Raw genomic sequence first — 16888 nt, 5'->3', positions numbered from 1 at the left:
CTGGTTTCCCAACAAGAGCTCCAATATCGAGGGTGTCCCTGCTGAGCCAAACTCCCTCCGGGGCATGTTTCAGACCCAGGTGGGGCAAGAGGTGCGGAGGAACAATCTGGACTGTCCCTGGCTTATCTGTCGCCTTTGCCAGGGCTTGGGAATGATGCTTGACAAACAGCACAGCGTCCCATTACAGGCTCACAATAAAATTCTAAAATAAAAAAAAAATGAACAAATTGAGTCATTGAGAAATACCTTCCTGTTGCAATTGCTTCCTTCAATTTTCTGTTATATCTCAGAAGACAAGAAATCACACTGGAAATGGATACAAATTATTAAAATGTTCCACTCCTCAAGTCTCTGGAGTGGAGGAGTAGGTTCATGAGGACTACCCGGGGAAACCCTAGATTCTTAAATGGTACTTATGACATAAATCCCCCCAAGTGTGGATCCTAGACTTTTTGTTATATAAAGACAGGTTGTCTTGCTGAGGCCATAGGCAAATACACTTCATAAATGCTATCCTTCCTGCTCGCCACACCCATGGTGGTCACTGTTAATTGATTACTTAGTCCTTCTTGCCAATTCTCAATTTTCCCTTCTGACCCAGAGTAAGTGCACACCCCTAAAGAGGTGGACAGTCCCAGAATCTATTAACCAGGAAAGGTGTAGCCCTTCATGTCAGAATCTGGAAACTTAGAGAGTAGATTTCAAGCACCACAGGGCAGATCTCCTGTCTCTCTCTTTTGCCCCGTGGGTCTGTCTGGAGAAGTCTAGCTATGCTGGAGTATGCCAGGTGGGAAGGGAAAGATGTGGAGATATGCCAGGAGCTGGGCAGAGACCCTGGAGAGGAATGCACGCTGGAGATGAGTAAGTTACACTTTGTTGGCCCCATTCCTTAGCCAGAACTAGCTTTCTGAGTCTGTTTTCTCTTTTGCCATCCGTGAGCCTCAAGCAAAATTCCTTCATCCAACAAACATATTGAGCATCTATCCTGTGGCTGTCACTCAGCTCTGATCTGTGACATGGGGATGGATGACTCAGATACAGTCCAGGGAAGGCAGACCTCTAACAGCCACTTATTCTCACTTATGTTCAAATGAATTTCACTTTCTGGAAGAGCACAGGCTCGTTTAGGGGCTCATCTGATTAGGCCAGGCCCACCCAGACTGGCTCTCTTTTGATTAACTCTAAGTCAACCTTTAGGAACTTAATCATGGGTGTATATCCCATCATATCTCCAGGTTCTGCCTACACTGAAGGTAAAGGAATTATAAGGGCGTGTACACCAGAGGGCAGGAATCTTGTGGCTATCTTGGAATTCTGTCCACCACAGACTAGCAGCCTCAGCATTCCCTGTGGGATGGACAGACTGAGGCTTCTGTTGGGACTGCGTAACATTGCAATTCTTCCCTCTGCCACTCCGGCTTCCTTTATTCCCCACAGATGATAATCTCCAGATGACCAATAAATTTTCTGAGCATGAATCCCTGTGAGTCTGTTCCCCAAGGAACCTGACTTAAAACATGAGGGCTCCTGCACCAGTGGATTAGAAGGTGCAGAGAATGGATTGGTAACATTTAGAAAATCTCTGAGCCCGTTATCCTTGAGCCTCTACTGAAAAGGATGGTGACAGAGCTGCGGGGCTTATCTCTGGGCTGCCAAGTCAGGAGCGGCGCACGGGTCATCACTGACAACCACATCACCCAATGGTCCTCCTCCAGTTTCCATTTGTTTTTAAAGTTGTTCCTCCTTTATCATCATCCTCGAGATGACATCATAGTTACTTACACTGAGTGCTTGCTCTGTTTCAGAAACCCCGCAAAACATTTCACTGACTACCTACTGAGCCATCCTGGCAGAGGGGCTAAGAGTCCCAGGGGTTAGACTGCTTACTGAATGCTAGCTTCTCCATTTGATTGCAATATGGCTCCAGTGACTTAGCTTTCCTGAGTCTGTTTGCTCATAAAAAAAAAGCCCCGGTTTCCTGTTTGAAAGAATAACCCTTCATGGAGGACTCTTAACATGTGCTTGGTACAGAGCAAGCATTCTGTAAGTTTCAGTGATTTCATTGCCTCAATTTAATTCCTAGGACAACCCTGCAAGAGGGCTTATCGCCAAAGAGCTGAGGTTCAGAGAGGTTAAGCAGCTTCCTAGTACCCAACTAACAGCCAAAGAGTGCCAGGGGTAGGATTTCAACCACGTTCCTTCTAACCACAAGTCTTAGCCCTTAACTGTGATTCCATCTCAGTTCACCATGGTGGGTATCAACAGGAGCGATGAAGCCAACACGGCCTTAGGCACAACACAGGAAGAAAGAGAAAATGAAAAAACACACACAGAGTCTCTAAATCTCTAGGAAGAAAACGCAGGTGTGAGTGGGTTGCCGCGGGTTCATCTGAAGGGTATCAGGATTCTGAGCCTGAATCTTTGGGCTGGTTTGCGGTTTCCTAAATGGGGGAGTGGAAATCAGGGTTTTTCTTTTTCCGAGAGCTACACTGGGCAATAGCTCCTCAAGAGAATGTTATGACAGGTCTGTGATCAGCTCCTGAGTTCCCTTTCTAAAACCTGAAAAATTCTGAATTTTGGATGAAGGCTCTGGGGCCTTTTTAAATGATCTCTGACCATTTTTTGCTGCTTAACCAGAGCAAAGCATACAAACACACCAGATTTCATTCACAGAATGACCTTTGTTGAGAGAACCTTTATCCAAGAGCTCTTCAGAGGACCCTGGCTCGCCACAAGGTGGACTAACAAGCCCTAGGCCAGACACACCCACCCAGCCCGACCTGAAGGCAGGCCCAGGGATCCTTAGTGGCTGCTGCCCAGTCTTTGTCCGAGAACTATGGCTTTCAACTCCGCACTGTAGAATTCTCCTGCATTGTTTTCCATGCCCCGAGTGCTGATCCTGGTGTGATTTTATGGCGTTGTGGAATTTTATAGGGCTGAGGGGGTTGAGGGTTCGCGGGAATATTGGGGCTGTGGATAAAAGTGCAGAAGAGAAGGAGAGAAACAGGTATTATGCCCCTTCTCAACCTCCAGTTCCTTTCCTGGAACCTCAGGGGATGGCAATCATCCATTCATAGTATTTCCCACATAATCCCAAAACGTAAACTTTACATATTTTGAATGCACAAATTCCACATCATCCTCCCGCCTTCTTCACTATTTATTTAAATGAGATGAAATGCTCAATAAGATACAAGCCTGGTCATATTTAAAATGACAGATTCAGAGCTGCAAAAGGAAGAGTACCTCCATATAAATGACCCGTGTCTCCAAATTTCTGCCAAGTATATATTCTAACATTAAAACCCTATTTTAGCTACTTTGATGTGGGGCTGAATGCGTGAGCATCATTTTACCATCATTTGTTTAGCTGTACTTTGGCAAATGTCAAGTCCAAGTCTGTGTATTTGGACTGTGGTGGCCAAAATGAGGTCAGCAGCCTCCCGATGGGCTGTCTCTCTGGCTGACAGCCCCTCACTGACCTTCACTCCATGAGGAATTGCATGACCCATAGGGAAGCATCAATGAATAAGGCCTCTGGTCACTTCCTTCTCCTCAAGATAAATATCAATGATCAGCCAACACAGAAGATACTCACCACTACTCCAGCTCCAGAGCTCACCCTGAGAGCAAATCAGTGAACACCTGAAGCATTTAAAGTGAAAACAAATTAAAAATGTTTCTTTGTTTGGTCGCTTCCAAATTATTCTCAAACTTATGAGCTATCCAGGGCAATGTCCCATTCAGCCCCTTCTCACTGGTTATCTACATTTGGTCAACAAATAATCATCGGTGATTCCTTTTCCAATACATGGATGGGAAGCAGGGAGGAAGAAAAACAAAACCGGTTTCTCCTTTGAGTTAAATTCAATTTTACAAACAAACTAAGCATCTACTAATGGCCAGGTATTCTGCTGGCACTATGGAGAAAGGGACTACAAATTACAGTCAAGGGAAGGGGACAGACCGGTTGATTGACTTTCAATGACAAGAAGTTAGCACAAGATGCTACAAAAAGATATGAAAGACAAGGGATAGTCACGCAACTCGTCCTTGATGGGGATGGCAGAGGATCAGGGAAGGCTTCCTGAAGGAGGTGACAGCTATTCCAAGTCCTGAAGATAGAATAGGAGTCATTCAGGCAAACGTGTGAAAAAGGGATGAAGACATTGTGTGCAGAGAACAGCTTATGCAAAGGTTCTGAGGCAAGCATATGGTATGAATTATATATATTTGTATATGTATTTTACATGTCATTTATTTTATTTATAGACCAACTGATTTTTAAGCTACATCCTAGGAGCATTTTGTTAATGTCCGAAATACCCTAACTAGCAATACACATTCCACAATGTTTTGTAAGCTTTGATAGACTCTAATTGGAAATCTACAGTCTAGGGTAGCTTCTACATGAGCTTCAGCAATTTTCCTCCCCATCCCCAGCTTTAATGAGCTTTTACTAACTTATATGAAAGCTTAAGATGTACAATATGATGATTTGATAAACATATACATTGCAAAATGATTACCACAATAAAGTTAGTTAACACCTCATCCCCTCACATAATCACCATTTTTGTGACGATAAAATTTAAAATCTACTCTATAAACAACTTTCAAGTATATAATACTGTATTGTTGATTGTAGTCACCATGCTGTCCATCAGATTCCCAGAATTTATCTTCTGTCTGGGAGTTCGTACCCTTTGACCAACATCTCCCATTTCTCCCATCCCACAGCCTCTGGCAACCACCATTCTAGTCTCTATTTCTATGAGTTCTATGAGTGACTTATTTCACTTAGCATGATGCCCTCATGGTCCATCTATTTGTCACAAAGACAGGATTTCCTTCTATTTTACGGCTGAATAAGAAATTCCATTGTACATATATACCATATTTTCTTTGTTCATAAATATTCATTTTCTCTATCTATTGAACTTAGGTTGTTTCCATGTCTTGGCTACTGTGAATAATGCTGCAGTGAACATGGGCATACGAAGATCTCTTCCAGAGAGTGATTTCATTTCCTTCAGATATGTACCCAGAAGGGAGATGGCTGGAGCATATCATAGTTCTATTTTTATTTTTTTGAGGAACCTCCATATTGTTTTCCATAGTGGCTGTATAAATTTGCATTCCCACCAACAGCTTATATGGGTTCCCTTTTCTCCACTTCCTCACCAACCCTTGCTATCTTTGCCTTTTTGATGATAGTCATTCTAACAGGTGTGTGGTTTGGTTTGCATTTCTCTGATGATTAATGATGTTGAACATCTTTTTGTGTACATGTTGGCCAGTTGTAGGTCTTCTTTGGAAAAATGTTTCTTCAAGTCCTTTGCCCATTTTTAATTGGATTGTTTGGATTTTCTTGCTACTGAATTGTATGAGTTCCTTATGTATTTTGAACACTTAGACCTTATCAGATAGATGATTTGCAAACATTTTCTTCCATTTGGTAGGTTGCCTTTTTATTTTGCTGATGGTTTCTTTTGCTGTGCAGAAGCTTTTTAGTTTGATGTAGTCTCACATATTTATTTTTGCTTTTGTTGTTTGTGCTTTTGGTGTCATATCCAAAAAAGTCTTTGCCAAGACCAGTGTCAAGGAGCTTTCCCCTTTGTTTTCTTCTAGTAGTTCTGCAATTTTGTATCGTATATTTAAGTCTCTAACCCACTTTGAATTAATTTTTGTGAGTGGTATAAGATAGGGGTCCAGTTTTATTCTTTTGCATATGGTTATCTAGTTTTTCCAAAACCATTCATTGAAGAGACTATCCTTTCCCTGTTGAGTCTTCTTAGCTTCCTTGTCAAGTATTAGTTGACTATATATGCGTGGGTTTATTTCTGAGTAAAACTTCAGCAATCTTTATCTTCCATGCATTAGAGGGTCTGCTCATTGTGTAATGGGTTTAGATATTATTTTTTGTTGGTGAAATAATTGGTGCAAAAGGTATGTGGGTAGCCCGAAATGCAATACAGGTCTTCCATGCTTACATGAACACAGTATAAGAATTTTTCAAGTTCAACAGCTTACACTCTTCATAATGGCCTGCCAAGCCACAGACTCCACCTTATCTGTGTGCTTGAGGCTATTGCCTGATTTTGACTAGAATTCTGCCACTAGAATATTATCTCATCATGCAACGAAGTGTATGTCAGAGGGCAGAGATTTTATCAAATGTAGAAAAAAAGATTGTGCATTATTATAATGCCTGCTTATTAATAAATGTTTGTATATGTAATAGAATTTCATCTGGGTCTTGCTTTCAATGCAACCTACCCTAACCCTTTAGTTGGGCAGTCTTAGTAGAGCAAATCTATAAGCCTCATCACTTTTTAACTATGGTAGGCTACAGATACCCAGCACAAAGAACCTAATAATTAGCAGCAGCCAAATTGGCTGGAGTCCGATTTCCACAGCATGATTCCTTTGTTTGTTTTTAACAGTGCTAGCCATCCATCCCCTCCACTCCAGGGAGGGAGTTATCCAATGTGGCTCAATTCAGCTGAGCAGCAGGAAGGACAGAATTCCATGGAAAGGAGCCTAAGTTCTACCAGGAAGACAATACCAGTTCTGACAAATCTGCCAGGGGATGCACGGACAAAATAAGGCCACTTTGTGACTGGGAGAGCTGAAAGCAGGGTGGCAAGAGGTGTGAGGCACAGGTTAGGGTGAATGACTCGGGACTGAGGCTGTCACCAGCAGGTGATTACCAGAACACACCTTTGTCATGGTGCCAAAACATATTGTGTCAGTTTAAAGGAGCCACACACAGCTGAACACCAGTGAGCTACCCATGGCCAAGCTTATCACCTATTGCTTCTCCACTCACCTCCTCTGAGTTTGCTCTGCCTCCTGTGCTTTTCTGTTCAGCTAATGGCATCACCATCTACTTGAGAATCATCCTGGGCACCTCTTGTATCATCTCCCTAACTTTAATCAATTGCCAAATCAGAAAACTTCTCCCAAGTTGACTCTATCCCCAACTACCTTGGTTCAAGCCGTCATCACCTCTCTGTGGGACCACTGATGCAGCTTGCACTGCAAGAGGCTCCTTGCTGGTCTTCCTGCTTCAGGTGTCCCCCTCTCCACTCCTGCCTCTCTCTAGTGCTCATTAAAGCCCTTTAGAAGCTCTGCATCATCCTCAGTAGACCAAATTCCAGTGCAAGGTGTTTCAGTGTGGTTTTATCACAAATGATAGGAACTCAAGTAGGACTATTTTGGGTGAAAAGGGGACATTTATTTGCTTACATAGCTGAATTGTAGGAAATACAAGGGTGTGCCCCAGAAATTTGAATCAGGGGCTCAAATGCCATTGGAATTTTTTTCCATTTCTCTGTGTATTATCAAGCATTATCTTCTTGCCCTTCTCCACAAACCTGGACCATGATCCATGGCCACTTAACAGCTCTTGTCTACCTAGTTGCACCACTGGAGTAGGAAAGGCTCCTCTTTTTTTTTAATTTCAATTTGAAAATTCCTAGGGAAACCTCTTATTGTTCTGGCTAGGATAGTGGACCCATCCCTGGTCTAATAAATATGGCTGCAATGGGCAAGGAAAACTATGATTATCGTATATGCCCCCAATCAGAGGCCAAAAGCATGATGTGCCATCCATATTGATGAAAACGGGTGCCCTTGGATAATCTAGCTAAGTTCTGGCCATGAAAATATGGCCCAGATAACTCCCTTTCTGGCTAGCTAACCCCTAGCAGTATGGTATAGGAGTTAAGCCCTTAGGCTCTGGAGCCAGAGAGATATAGGTTCAAATCCCAGCTCCCCCAATTACATTAGTTGTGTAGTCTTGAGCGATGGTCATAACGCCAGTGAGCCTCAGTTTCCTGATCTGTAAAACAAGGAGAGAAGTAAAATAATACCTATGTGAAAATTTAAGGAGACAGGTTTCAAGAGCACTTAGAACGGAGCCTGGCTCATGGTGTGAGCTCAGTCAGCTCTTCCTGTTCCCAGTACCCCTGGCATGAGTGGGCAGCCTTCAGAAGGCAGCAGGGCCTCAGGCTACAGCCTGCTGCCAACAGAATGAGATCAGGGTTAATCAGAGGAACAGACTGACCTGATTCACAGCACTCCAGTGAAGTGACCCATCTGACAGCCCAAAGAAGACAGTGCCAGGAAGATGAGTTGGTTGGCAATGATATTCTCCAAAATCAACAATGAGGGGTCCTTTCAAAACACCTTGTCTCCCTGCCAGAGGAGGGAGACATCTGGGAGGAGGCACTTCTCCAGCTCTAGGGTTATGATGCCGCCAGCCTTGTGGGTCACAGCCTGGAGTCATCTCTTTATTAAATAATAATTAGGAAGTCCCCGTAAAGGGAATCTGGGTATAATTACCTGACTCATGAAGCTGCCGACTTGAAACTGGGAGGCCGTTTTACTCCTGTGGGCTCACTCTTAGGCCATTTTCGTGGTTCTGGAAGCAGTTGGTAGAGTCTCACTTTTGTGGAGCGCTCGGACTCAAAGTCGCATGTTTAAGTATACACATTCCTCAGGAACTCTCCTGCCAAGACTCCTATTCAAATGGTGAGTCCCCTTTCCTGCTCAGCAAGACTGGTCTTGGAACAGAGAACACAAAGGAGGGTCGAGGGACCAGCTGGGCAAGGAGTCAGCTCATGAGTAGCCTCCACGGAGGTGTTGAAATTAAGCAAGTTAAAAGCATATTAGCTTAAATGAGATTTTTTTCATCAATGAGGCGTGGTGTTTAGATAAGAAGCAAATGCAATCATTTTGTGACAGTGCATAATTTAGTAATTAATGGGGAAGTTGTCAGCATAATCTTGATGGAGTCCCAGGAAATGAGAAATCTGTCTTTATTAAGGAGAATCCTGGAGAAAGTTATTGGAACGCAGACAACTCACCAGCAAGGTCCTGGTAGCAAGTCCTTATTAGATGCATGAATTGGGACAGACTTTCTGTCCCTTGTGTGTTTCATTTTGATTTGCCCAGTCCCACTACCTTTTTTAACGGAAATACAGTGAGGAATAGAGGACATTGCTGGGGGTTGTGAAGCAAGCACGGGTTTTCTTTCTGCTTCGCAGAAGGCTAGCCAGTGCCTCTGCCATGCTCCTCAGGAATGGCAGGGAAAGACAAGCCGAAGCAGCTCCCTGGTTGCTCAGCCATGTCCCTGCTGCCCTAAGACCTGCCAGGGCTGTGCAGACTCCCAGTGGGCCAGCAAGGGAATCCTAAGGAAAAATCCTACAAAGGTACCCATTGCAGTGGTTAAGGCAGGGTTCTGGGGCCAGAACAGCCAGGTTCAGCTTTCCACTCGGGAACACAATGGTGTGTGACCTCAGACAAGCCACTGAAGCTTTCTGGGCTTCAGTTTCTTCATGTGTGACAGGGACAATAACTGTGCCAATCTCATAGGGCCATTATGAGGATTAAATGAGTCATTCTATGTGAAGGATTCACAGCAGTGGTTGGCACTTAAAGCTTACTCAACAAGTGTTCTATTGTTATTATTCTATTCTCTAGCACTTGGCTGTCCAATAGAGTAACCACTAACCACATGTAGCTATTGAGCACTAGAAATGTGTCCAGTCTGGGTTGATGGGGGCTATAGGTATAAAATACACAGATTTCAAAGACTTTGTACGAGAAAAAGAATATATAATATTTTATCAACAGTTGCTATATTGATTATATGTTACAGTGATAGCATCTTGGATATGTTAGGTTAAATAGATATATAGTATTAAAATTTAATTTCACCTGCTCCTATTAAAAAATTGGTAAAAAACACATGCCACAAATTTCTCATCTTAACCATTTTTAAGCATACAGTTCAGTAGTGTTAAGTATATTCACTTGTGGGAGACAGATCTTGAGAACTTCTTCATCTTACAAATATGCAACTTTATACCCTTTAAATAACCCCTTTTCCTCCTCCCCCGGAACCCTTGGCAACTGTTTTCTGTTTCTAAGAATTTAATTGCCTTAGATACTTCATGTAAGTACTTCATGCAGTATTTGTCTTTTGGTGACTGGCTTATTTCACTTAGCACAATATCCTCAAGTTTTATCCATGCTATATAGCAGGTGACAGGATTCCTTTCCTTTTTAAGGATGCATAGTAATATTCCATCCTCTTAATTTTTTAAGGTGGGTACTAAAAAAACTTAAAATTTTACTTGTGGCTTGCATGACGTTTCCATAGGATGGCACTAGTCTAGAACCACGGGTTCTCAGCTCCTTTAGTCTCAACCTTCCCTTACAATGATCAGCTTGTAAGACCCTCTTCACTCTCCTAAAATGAATGTTATATAAAATTCACCAAATGCATGATTTAAAAAAAATCAACATAATGGCCTAACTATAATGTGAAGGATCAGTGAAAGGAAAGGAATCCACAGGAAAAAATGTAATTCAAATTTATGGTTAGATTATGAGTACTTGAAGACAAAATAATCATGCTTGAATGCATATGCAGAATCATTGGTGGAATAGGTATTAATGCAGAGTAATAACTCAAATCTAGGAATGATATTACTATCAGAGATGTGATTTCCTGAAATGCAACAACTCGGTCAAGTTCCAGTAAATCAAAGTACAATTTTTTATTTACAGGTTTACATTCTTATGAAACCGAGTATAAATTTCAATGGAGCAAAATATATATGTATACATGGAAACTTAGAGTCCAGGCTCAGAGACTTACAAAGAGTTTTCACTTAAATGAATGTCCAATGGGATATTTAGAAATGGAGAGGACCCCAGAGTGATTTTTCTCTGTGCAAAACTGTCCCATGCATTGTAGGACATCTTGTATCCTTGTATACCTTGTATGCTTACTGAAGACCAGTGGCATCCTCCAGTCACTGGGACAACAAAAACAAGCCCTCCATTTTCCAGTGTTCTGCATCAGAGGTAGCGGAGTCCCCACTGAGAAGCAGAGATACTGTATCATCAGAAAACACAGTACGGGGGTCCCAAAAGTTCAGTGTTCAGTGGGCTGCTCTGTTTCCTTGCCTGGCGTCCCATCTATATCCTTCAGTATGTCAACCTGAGGCTAGTCCTCCAGTCCAGCCCTGACCGCTCTCCAGCACAGACCAGAAGCCTACCCTGCAGTTCTTCCAGAACCTCAAACACAACAGGTTCAGCATCTTTTCCTTCAAACCCATGCCCTCCCTTGACATCCAGGTTTCAATGTCACCAATGTTTTCTCAGGACCAGAAGCTTCTTTACCTCTCCCTCCAAACCCACTCCTAAACCTCAAATGTGGTGGTCACTAATATGCCCTGTTTCTAGCTCACTGCCCCTTTTATCCTCAGGTTTCTTAGTGGCTCCTCATTGCTCTTCCTGACTCTGATCTTCATCCAACCATCCTCCTCCCGCACTGCAAATCTATCCTAACCCTATACTGTGTTTGTATCCAAGCTTCTCTCCTTATTAGCTGCCTATGGGCAAGTGTGTTATCCTCTGTGTATCTCCTTCCTCACCTACTAAATGGGTTCACAACGCCTGCCTTGTAGTGCTGTTATAGAGAATGAACAAGAACAATGCTTGAATGACATCAAGCACTAGCCTGGCACATAGGAGAAAATAAACAATGCCGGCTTCCTAGACCTTATTTTCTCTTATTCAATCTTATTCCTTTCCTCTATGCACTAAGCCAAATATTTGTCCATATCTCATATCATCCCAAGCAGGCAGTTGTCCAAGAATAGTCTATAAGGGTTGCTAAAGCATCATTAGAAATGGTACAAGGCAAAGAAATCTGTATTTACTGGAATACAGGGAGAGCACTTTCAGTGGGCTGTAAGATTCCCAAAGGGCATGAAAAGTCACAACTGATGGTTCCCAACAGGCCAGTAGCAGACTGCATGGCTTGGGTTTGCTGGGTGGGGTGGACAGATTGGGATAGAGTGGAACTGCAGAGGTGGTAGAGACCGTGAGTCCTGCCACCTTCAGTCCTGCAGGCTTTACACACTCAGTCCTCAGTTTCTCTTCCAATAAACATCAAGCAAATATTTTTAACACATCGATTTGAAGGAGTGTCCAACTGATGCCAGCCCAGGGTGCTTGTGTCTTCATTTGGGTATGGCCATATCAATACTTAGGCTGTTACTCCTCAGCCCCTAGGGCCCAGCTGCCCTGGTGAGCCTCTCCTGCTCTGTCTGTCCTTGACCATCCTTCCCTTCTTGGAGCTCCTGGAATACCCACCAAGCACAGGCCTGATAAACTTCTCACTTGGATTACTTTGTCTCCCAGTGAAAGGATGAACCTCTCAGCCCTCTGGTTCCATGGCACCTCTTTCATCACAGAGCTTTGTTCTTTACAACATACATCTTGGGAATCTCAGAAGGATTCATCTTGCCTTGGGCAGATTTTGCCTCAAATGATCAGATAGAGATCAAAATTAGCTGTGGTTTCTTCTAACTAAAAAGTTGAAGACCACCTAGGAATGCCTTAAGAAGATGGACTTTATCTATCTAATGGTGCCTACCAACAACAGCTGAAGAGCAAATTATTTTGGCATGAAAACCCAAGCACCCATTTGAAGGCCCCTCCTAAAAAAATTTTAAAAGGAAAAGAGTTCATTCCTAAAGTCATTTCTTCCCAATATAGAACCTCCTTGAAACAAAGTTTAACCTTTGTGGGGTTCAAGTTCATTTATTCTTTGCATATAACAACTTCAGCAGCTTCTTTATTTCTAAGAACAAAGGCTTGTTAAAAAGAAAAAAAGTCTCTCAAGTCTCCTTGGACATCAAATAGCTCTTCAGAGGAAATGCTTTGATGAGTTAAGTGTAAACGAGTAAGAAACATATGGATTAGATTTCTCATATAATACACATGGATTTAAGAATTAAGAGGGAAAATCCTTTTGGAAAATATGGTTTGGATTTGGGTTCTGCCTACTCCACAAACACTGATTAAGCTAAAGAATATGGATTTTCCTCGGGTCTCACTCTCTACCTTCAGCCTCGGGCATTTGCCATCATTCTTTCCAAAGAGTAATGTCAGATCAGGAAGGCCAGGGAAGATTTTTAAACAGGGAATTTATAGATTGCTAATTTTTAAGATCCAAATAGTTTTTATAACAGATTCTCTTCCCATCAGACTGGTTTTAAAGCATTTTTCAGAAACATCTCTCTGTTGGCCAATGCAACTAACCAGAAGGAACTCTGAGCCCTGTGTTTTGGTGAACTGAAAACACTACCCTCTGGAAACCAGACTCTGTGGCTGGTAATCCCATTTCAAGGAGGCCTCTTCCTACCCTCGGGTAGAAGATTTTACCAGTTGTGGCCTTGATGGGACATTATGCATACCCCACAAGTTGAACCCAACTGAGAAAGTTTATTTAGTCAGCACATGCTTTCATACAGTGTTCATAAGGGATTATATGGGATTAGGGCTGTGAGAGCAGTTGACACTGTGTATGGCACATGGAAGGTGCTCATTATATGTTGGTTCTGTTGGAAAACTCTGACAATAGCTTCCTATTACCTCTTCAGATGGGAACAGCTCATCCCACATAGCCCTACTAAGGGGCAGCCTGGCTGGGCAAACAAGTCTCCATCCAGGGGGCTTAAAGCTGGATTACAGAGATTTCTATTGTACAAGCACAGGGGCTGGATGCAATGTAGAGTAAGCCCTAGGATAGGCCACTTTTCTCCTTGTGCACAGAGAAAGCCCAGTGAGAGAAGGGGAACAAAATGGAAGCACAGAGAGAGAAGAGAGATGACAGGCTGCACACTCCTCCTCCAAGCCAGAAGCTCATCTGTCAGTTCTGCCTCCCAGGTGTGAGTCTCTTTTTTCAACAGCTTTACTGAGAAATAATTCACATTCCATACAATTCTCCCATTTGAAGTATACCATCCAATGGTTTTAGTATATTCATTGGTATGTGCAAGCATCATCCCAGCCAATTTTAGATTTTCATCACCTCAAAAAGAAACCCCCTACCCTTTAGCTGTCACTTCCCCTCCCATCACCCCACCCCTTTGTCCTCGGCAACCACTAATCTACCTTCCGTCTCCATAGATTTCCCTATTCTGCACTTCCATAAGGATGGGATCAAATAATATGTGGTTTTTGTGACTTGCTTCTTTCAATTAGCACAATTTTTTAAGGTTTATCCACACTGTACCATGTATCAGTACTTCATTCCTTTTTGTGGGTGAATAATATTCCACTGTATGGATATACCATAATTTGTTTATCCATTCATCTGTTGATGAGCATTTGGGCTGTTTTCATTTTTTGTCTATTATGAATAATGCTGCTATGAACACTCATGTACCCCAAGTATGTCTTGACCCTGGCCCCTTCTCTCTACCTCCCTGGTCTTGGCCTAAGCCACTGCCTATGAGATTCCATTCCTGCCTCCCTCTCCCACCCGTTCCCCTCTCAAATCCACTCTCCATCTGACTTCCAGAAGGATCTTCTAGAAACATAAATCAGATATTGTTGCTCCCTACCTTATAACTTGTCAGTAAATTTCCATTGCACTAGAAAAGAAAGTCATTCCATAGTCAACAAGGCTCTGTGTGATCTGGTCCCACCATTACACTCCTTTCCTTTCCATCTGCTACATTATCCCTCGCTCACCCCACTCCAGGCTCATGGCTTTCTCTCACTTCATCAACACAACATCTACTCTGCCTGTCATGTGGCTGTCACCTCCTTGTCCTTCCAGTTGCAGCTTCAGTGTTGCCTCCTCAGAGTAACAATCAGTGATCAGCTAGGATAAAGTCAGGTCCCTCTGCCACTCTCCCCTCCCTGATACTCTTTCTCACAGCATTTGCTTTTTTCTTCACACAATTTACAGAATTTGGAATTGCTTGTTTATATAGTTGCTTATTACTCATCTTCCCCAGTGTAAAGTCTGTTTTATTTACAACTGAATCCTCAAATCCTAGAATAGCAGTGTCTGCAGTTGAAAGGACAAACGTGGGTTCTGTGAGATGAAGAGAAGAATTTGGTTTTTAACTCCAGTTTCTGGATCCAGTCCTTCCTGAGGTCCCACCTTGGGTACCAGGAGACACCACTGTGTTCTTATGATAAGCACTTCTCTTTTTTTGAGCTAGTATGAATGGGTTCTCTTTCTGACAACTCAATGATCCTTGACTAATGACTTTTTTTTGCCAACTATTCACAGGTATTCTTTCAACCTTGCCATTGTTGGGCATAAATTGCTTTTTGAGTTTCTTTGTCTCTACAAATTTATTTCCTTAAATCTCCCCTAACTTTCCAAAATCTTCACTCTATATTCCTTTAAAAGCTGTCTATATTTGTACAGCCGTGCTCATGGCAGCATTATTCACAATAGCCAAGAGGTGGAAGCAACCCAAGTGACCATTAATGGATGAATGGATAAACAAAATGTGATAGACTGATCTATCTATCTATCTATCTATCTGTCTGTCTATCTATCTATCTGTCTATCTATCTATCTATCTATCTATCTATCTATCTATCTATCTATCTCTGTATCTCCAATGGAGATACAGGAAGGAAGTCCTGTCACATGCTACAACATGAATGAACTTTGAGGACATTATGCTAATTAAAATAAGCCAGTCACAAAAAGACAAATACTGTATGATTCACTTAAAGGAGGTATCTAAAGTAGTTAAATTCATAGAAACAAAAAGTAAGGTGGTGGTTGCCAGGAGCTGGAGTGAGGGGTAAATGGGGAGTTGTGAGAGTTTTAGTTTTGCAAGATGAAAAATTTTGGAGATCTGTTGTACAACAATGTGAATATACTTAGCATTACAAAATTGTACACTTAAAAATGGTTAAGATGGTAAATTTTATGTTGTTTCTATTGCAATTAAAAAAATTTCTTTAAAAAAGCATCTCTACTTCATTCTCCTTCCCTTCCTTCCTCTTTCCCTCCCTCTGTCCTTTCCTAGTCAAATATCTTTAGGTCTAAGTCATGGGTCATGCTGGGTTATGCACTAACCAAGGTGTGGGCTCTGTATGGAGACACTCACAGGACCCCAGCACATGCCGATGAGCACTCCCTATTCTGTAGAGCACATCAACGAAAGGCAGGACCCAGCTAGAGGCTAGCTTAGTCTCCAGCATGGACTGACTGCATGCCAGGCATTCCCCAGGAGGATGTTTCAGACCAGCTTTGGCCTTGTCAGAGATTTTTCTGGCCAAACTTAAATTGCCCCCTCTTCAGTGTTTCTACTTTTGCTTATTTCCAGTTAATTCCTCTTTGTCTCCGCTGTGAATGCTGCAGGAACTAGGGTAATAGACTTAAGTAGGCTTTGGGGCATGATAACCAAGAACACTCTGTAGGAGAAGATATTCCTGTACACTCTGTACAGGAAAGATGGTACAGGAAGAACAAATTCATCCCTAAGACTCTTACTGTGTAGTCAGAAAACTCGTATGTAAGTACTAAGTAGATTTGATTTCACCGACAGCAACTATAAAGACAATGATATCTAACATTCATTGCAAACTTACTATTTTTCTAAGGACTTAAAATATCCTATTCATTTTATCTCAAAAAATGTAAGTACTCTATTTTACAGATGGGGAAATGGAGGCCCAAAGAGCAACTTGCCCAGGGTCACATGGCCAAGAGGTGAAGCCAAGATTTGAACAAATGAACATTAAGTGCCCGTTGAGAACAAATCCCTGAACTAGGCTGTAATGGAGCCCCAAAATTGGAGAGAAAGCATCCATACATAGGAAATGGCCAAAGAACAATTTAAAGGAAGTACACCTAAGTATCTCTTCAATATATATGCATGGGAGTAGAACAATACAGAGTTGACCATATACGGAAGAGAACAATAAACACTCTAGCTGACTGAGTCTTTGAATCACAGAACCTCAGAATTGGAAGAGATCTGGGGGTCATCTAATCCCACCTCCTATGCAAAGCAGAGATCTCTTCTACAGGATCTGTGGT

General features: G+C 42.3%; 1 protein-coding gene across 1 annotated transcript in view; it reads right to left on the bottom strand.

Moving 5' to 3' along the window:
• Positions 1-7233: 7233 nt before the first annotated feature.
• PTDSS1 (phosphatidylserine synthase 1) overlaps positions 7234-16888 on the bottom strand; it is an 84344-nt gene continuing 74689 nt past the window's right edge. Inside the window, exons 13-14 of the mRNA XM_073892994.1 lie at positions 8350-8428; positions 7234-7846 (exon numbers count right to left, since the gene is read on the bottom strand). Of these exons, the coding sequence (XP_073749095.1) occupies positions 8355-8428 (74 nt within the window). The 3' untranslated portion in view covers positions 7234-7846; positions 8350-8354. The remainder of the gene's footprint in view (positions 7847-8349; positions 8429-16888) is intronic.

Source organism: Callorhinus ursinus, unplaced genomic scaffold, assembly GCF_003265705.2.
Source record: "Callorhinus ursinus isolate GAN/ISIS: 27379988/994484 unplaced genomic scaffold, GSC_fseal_2.0 scaffold5, whole genome shotgun sequence".
NCBI lineage: Eukaryota > Metazoa > Chordata > Mammalia > Carnivora > Otariidae > Callorhinus > Callorhinus ursinus.
This window is presented reverse-complemented; position numbering and strand designations above follow the sequence as displayed.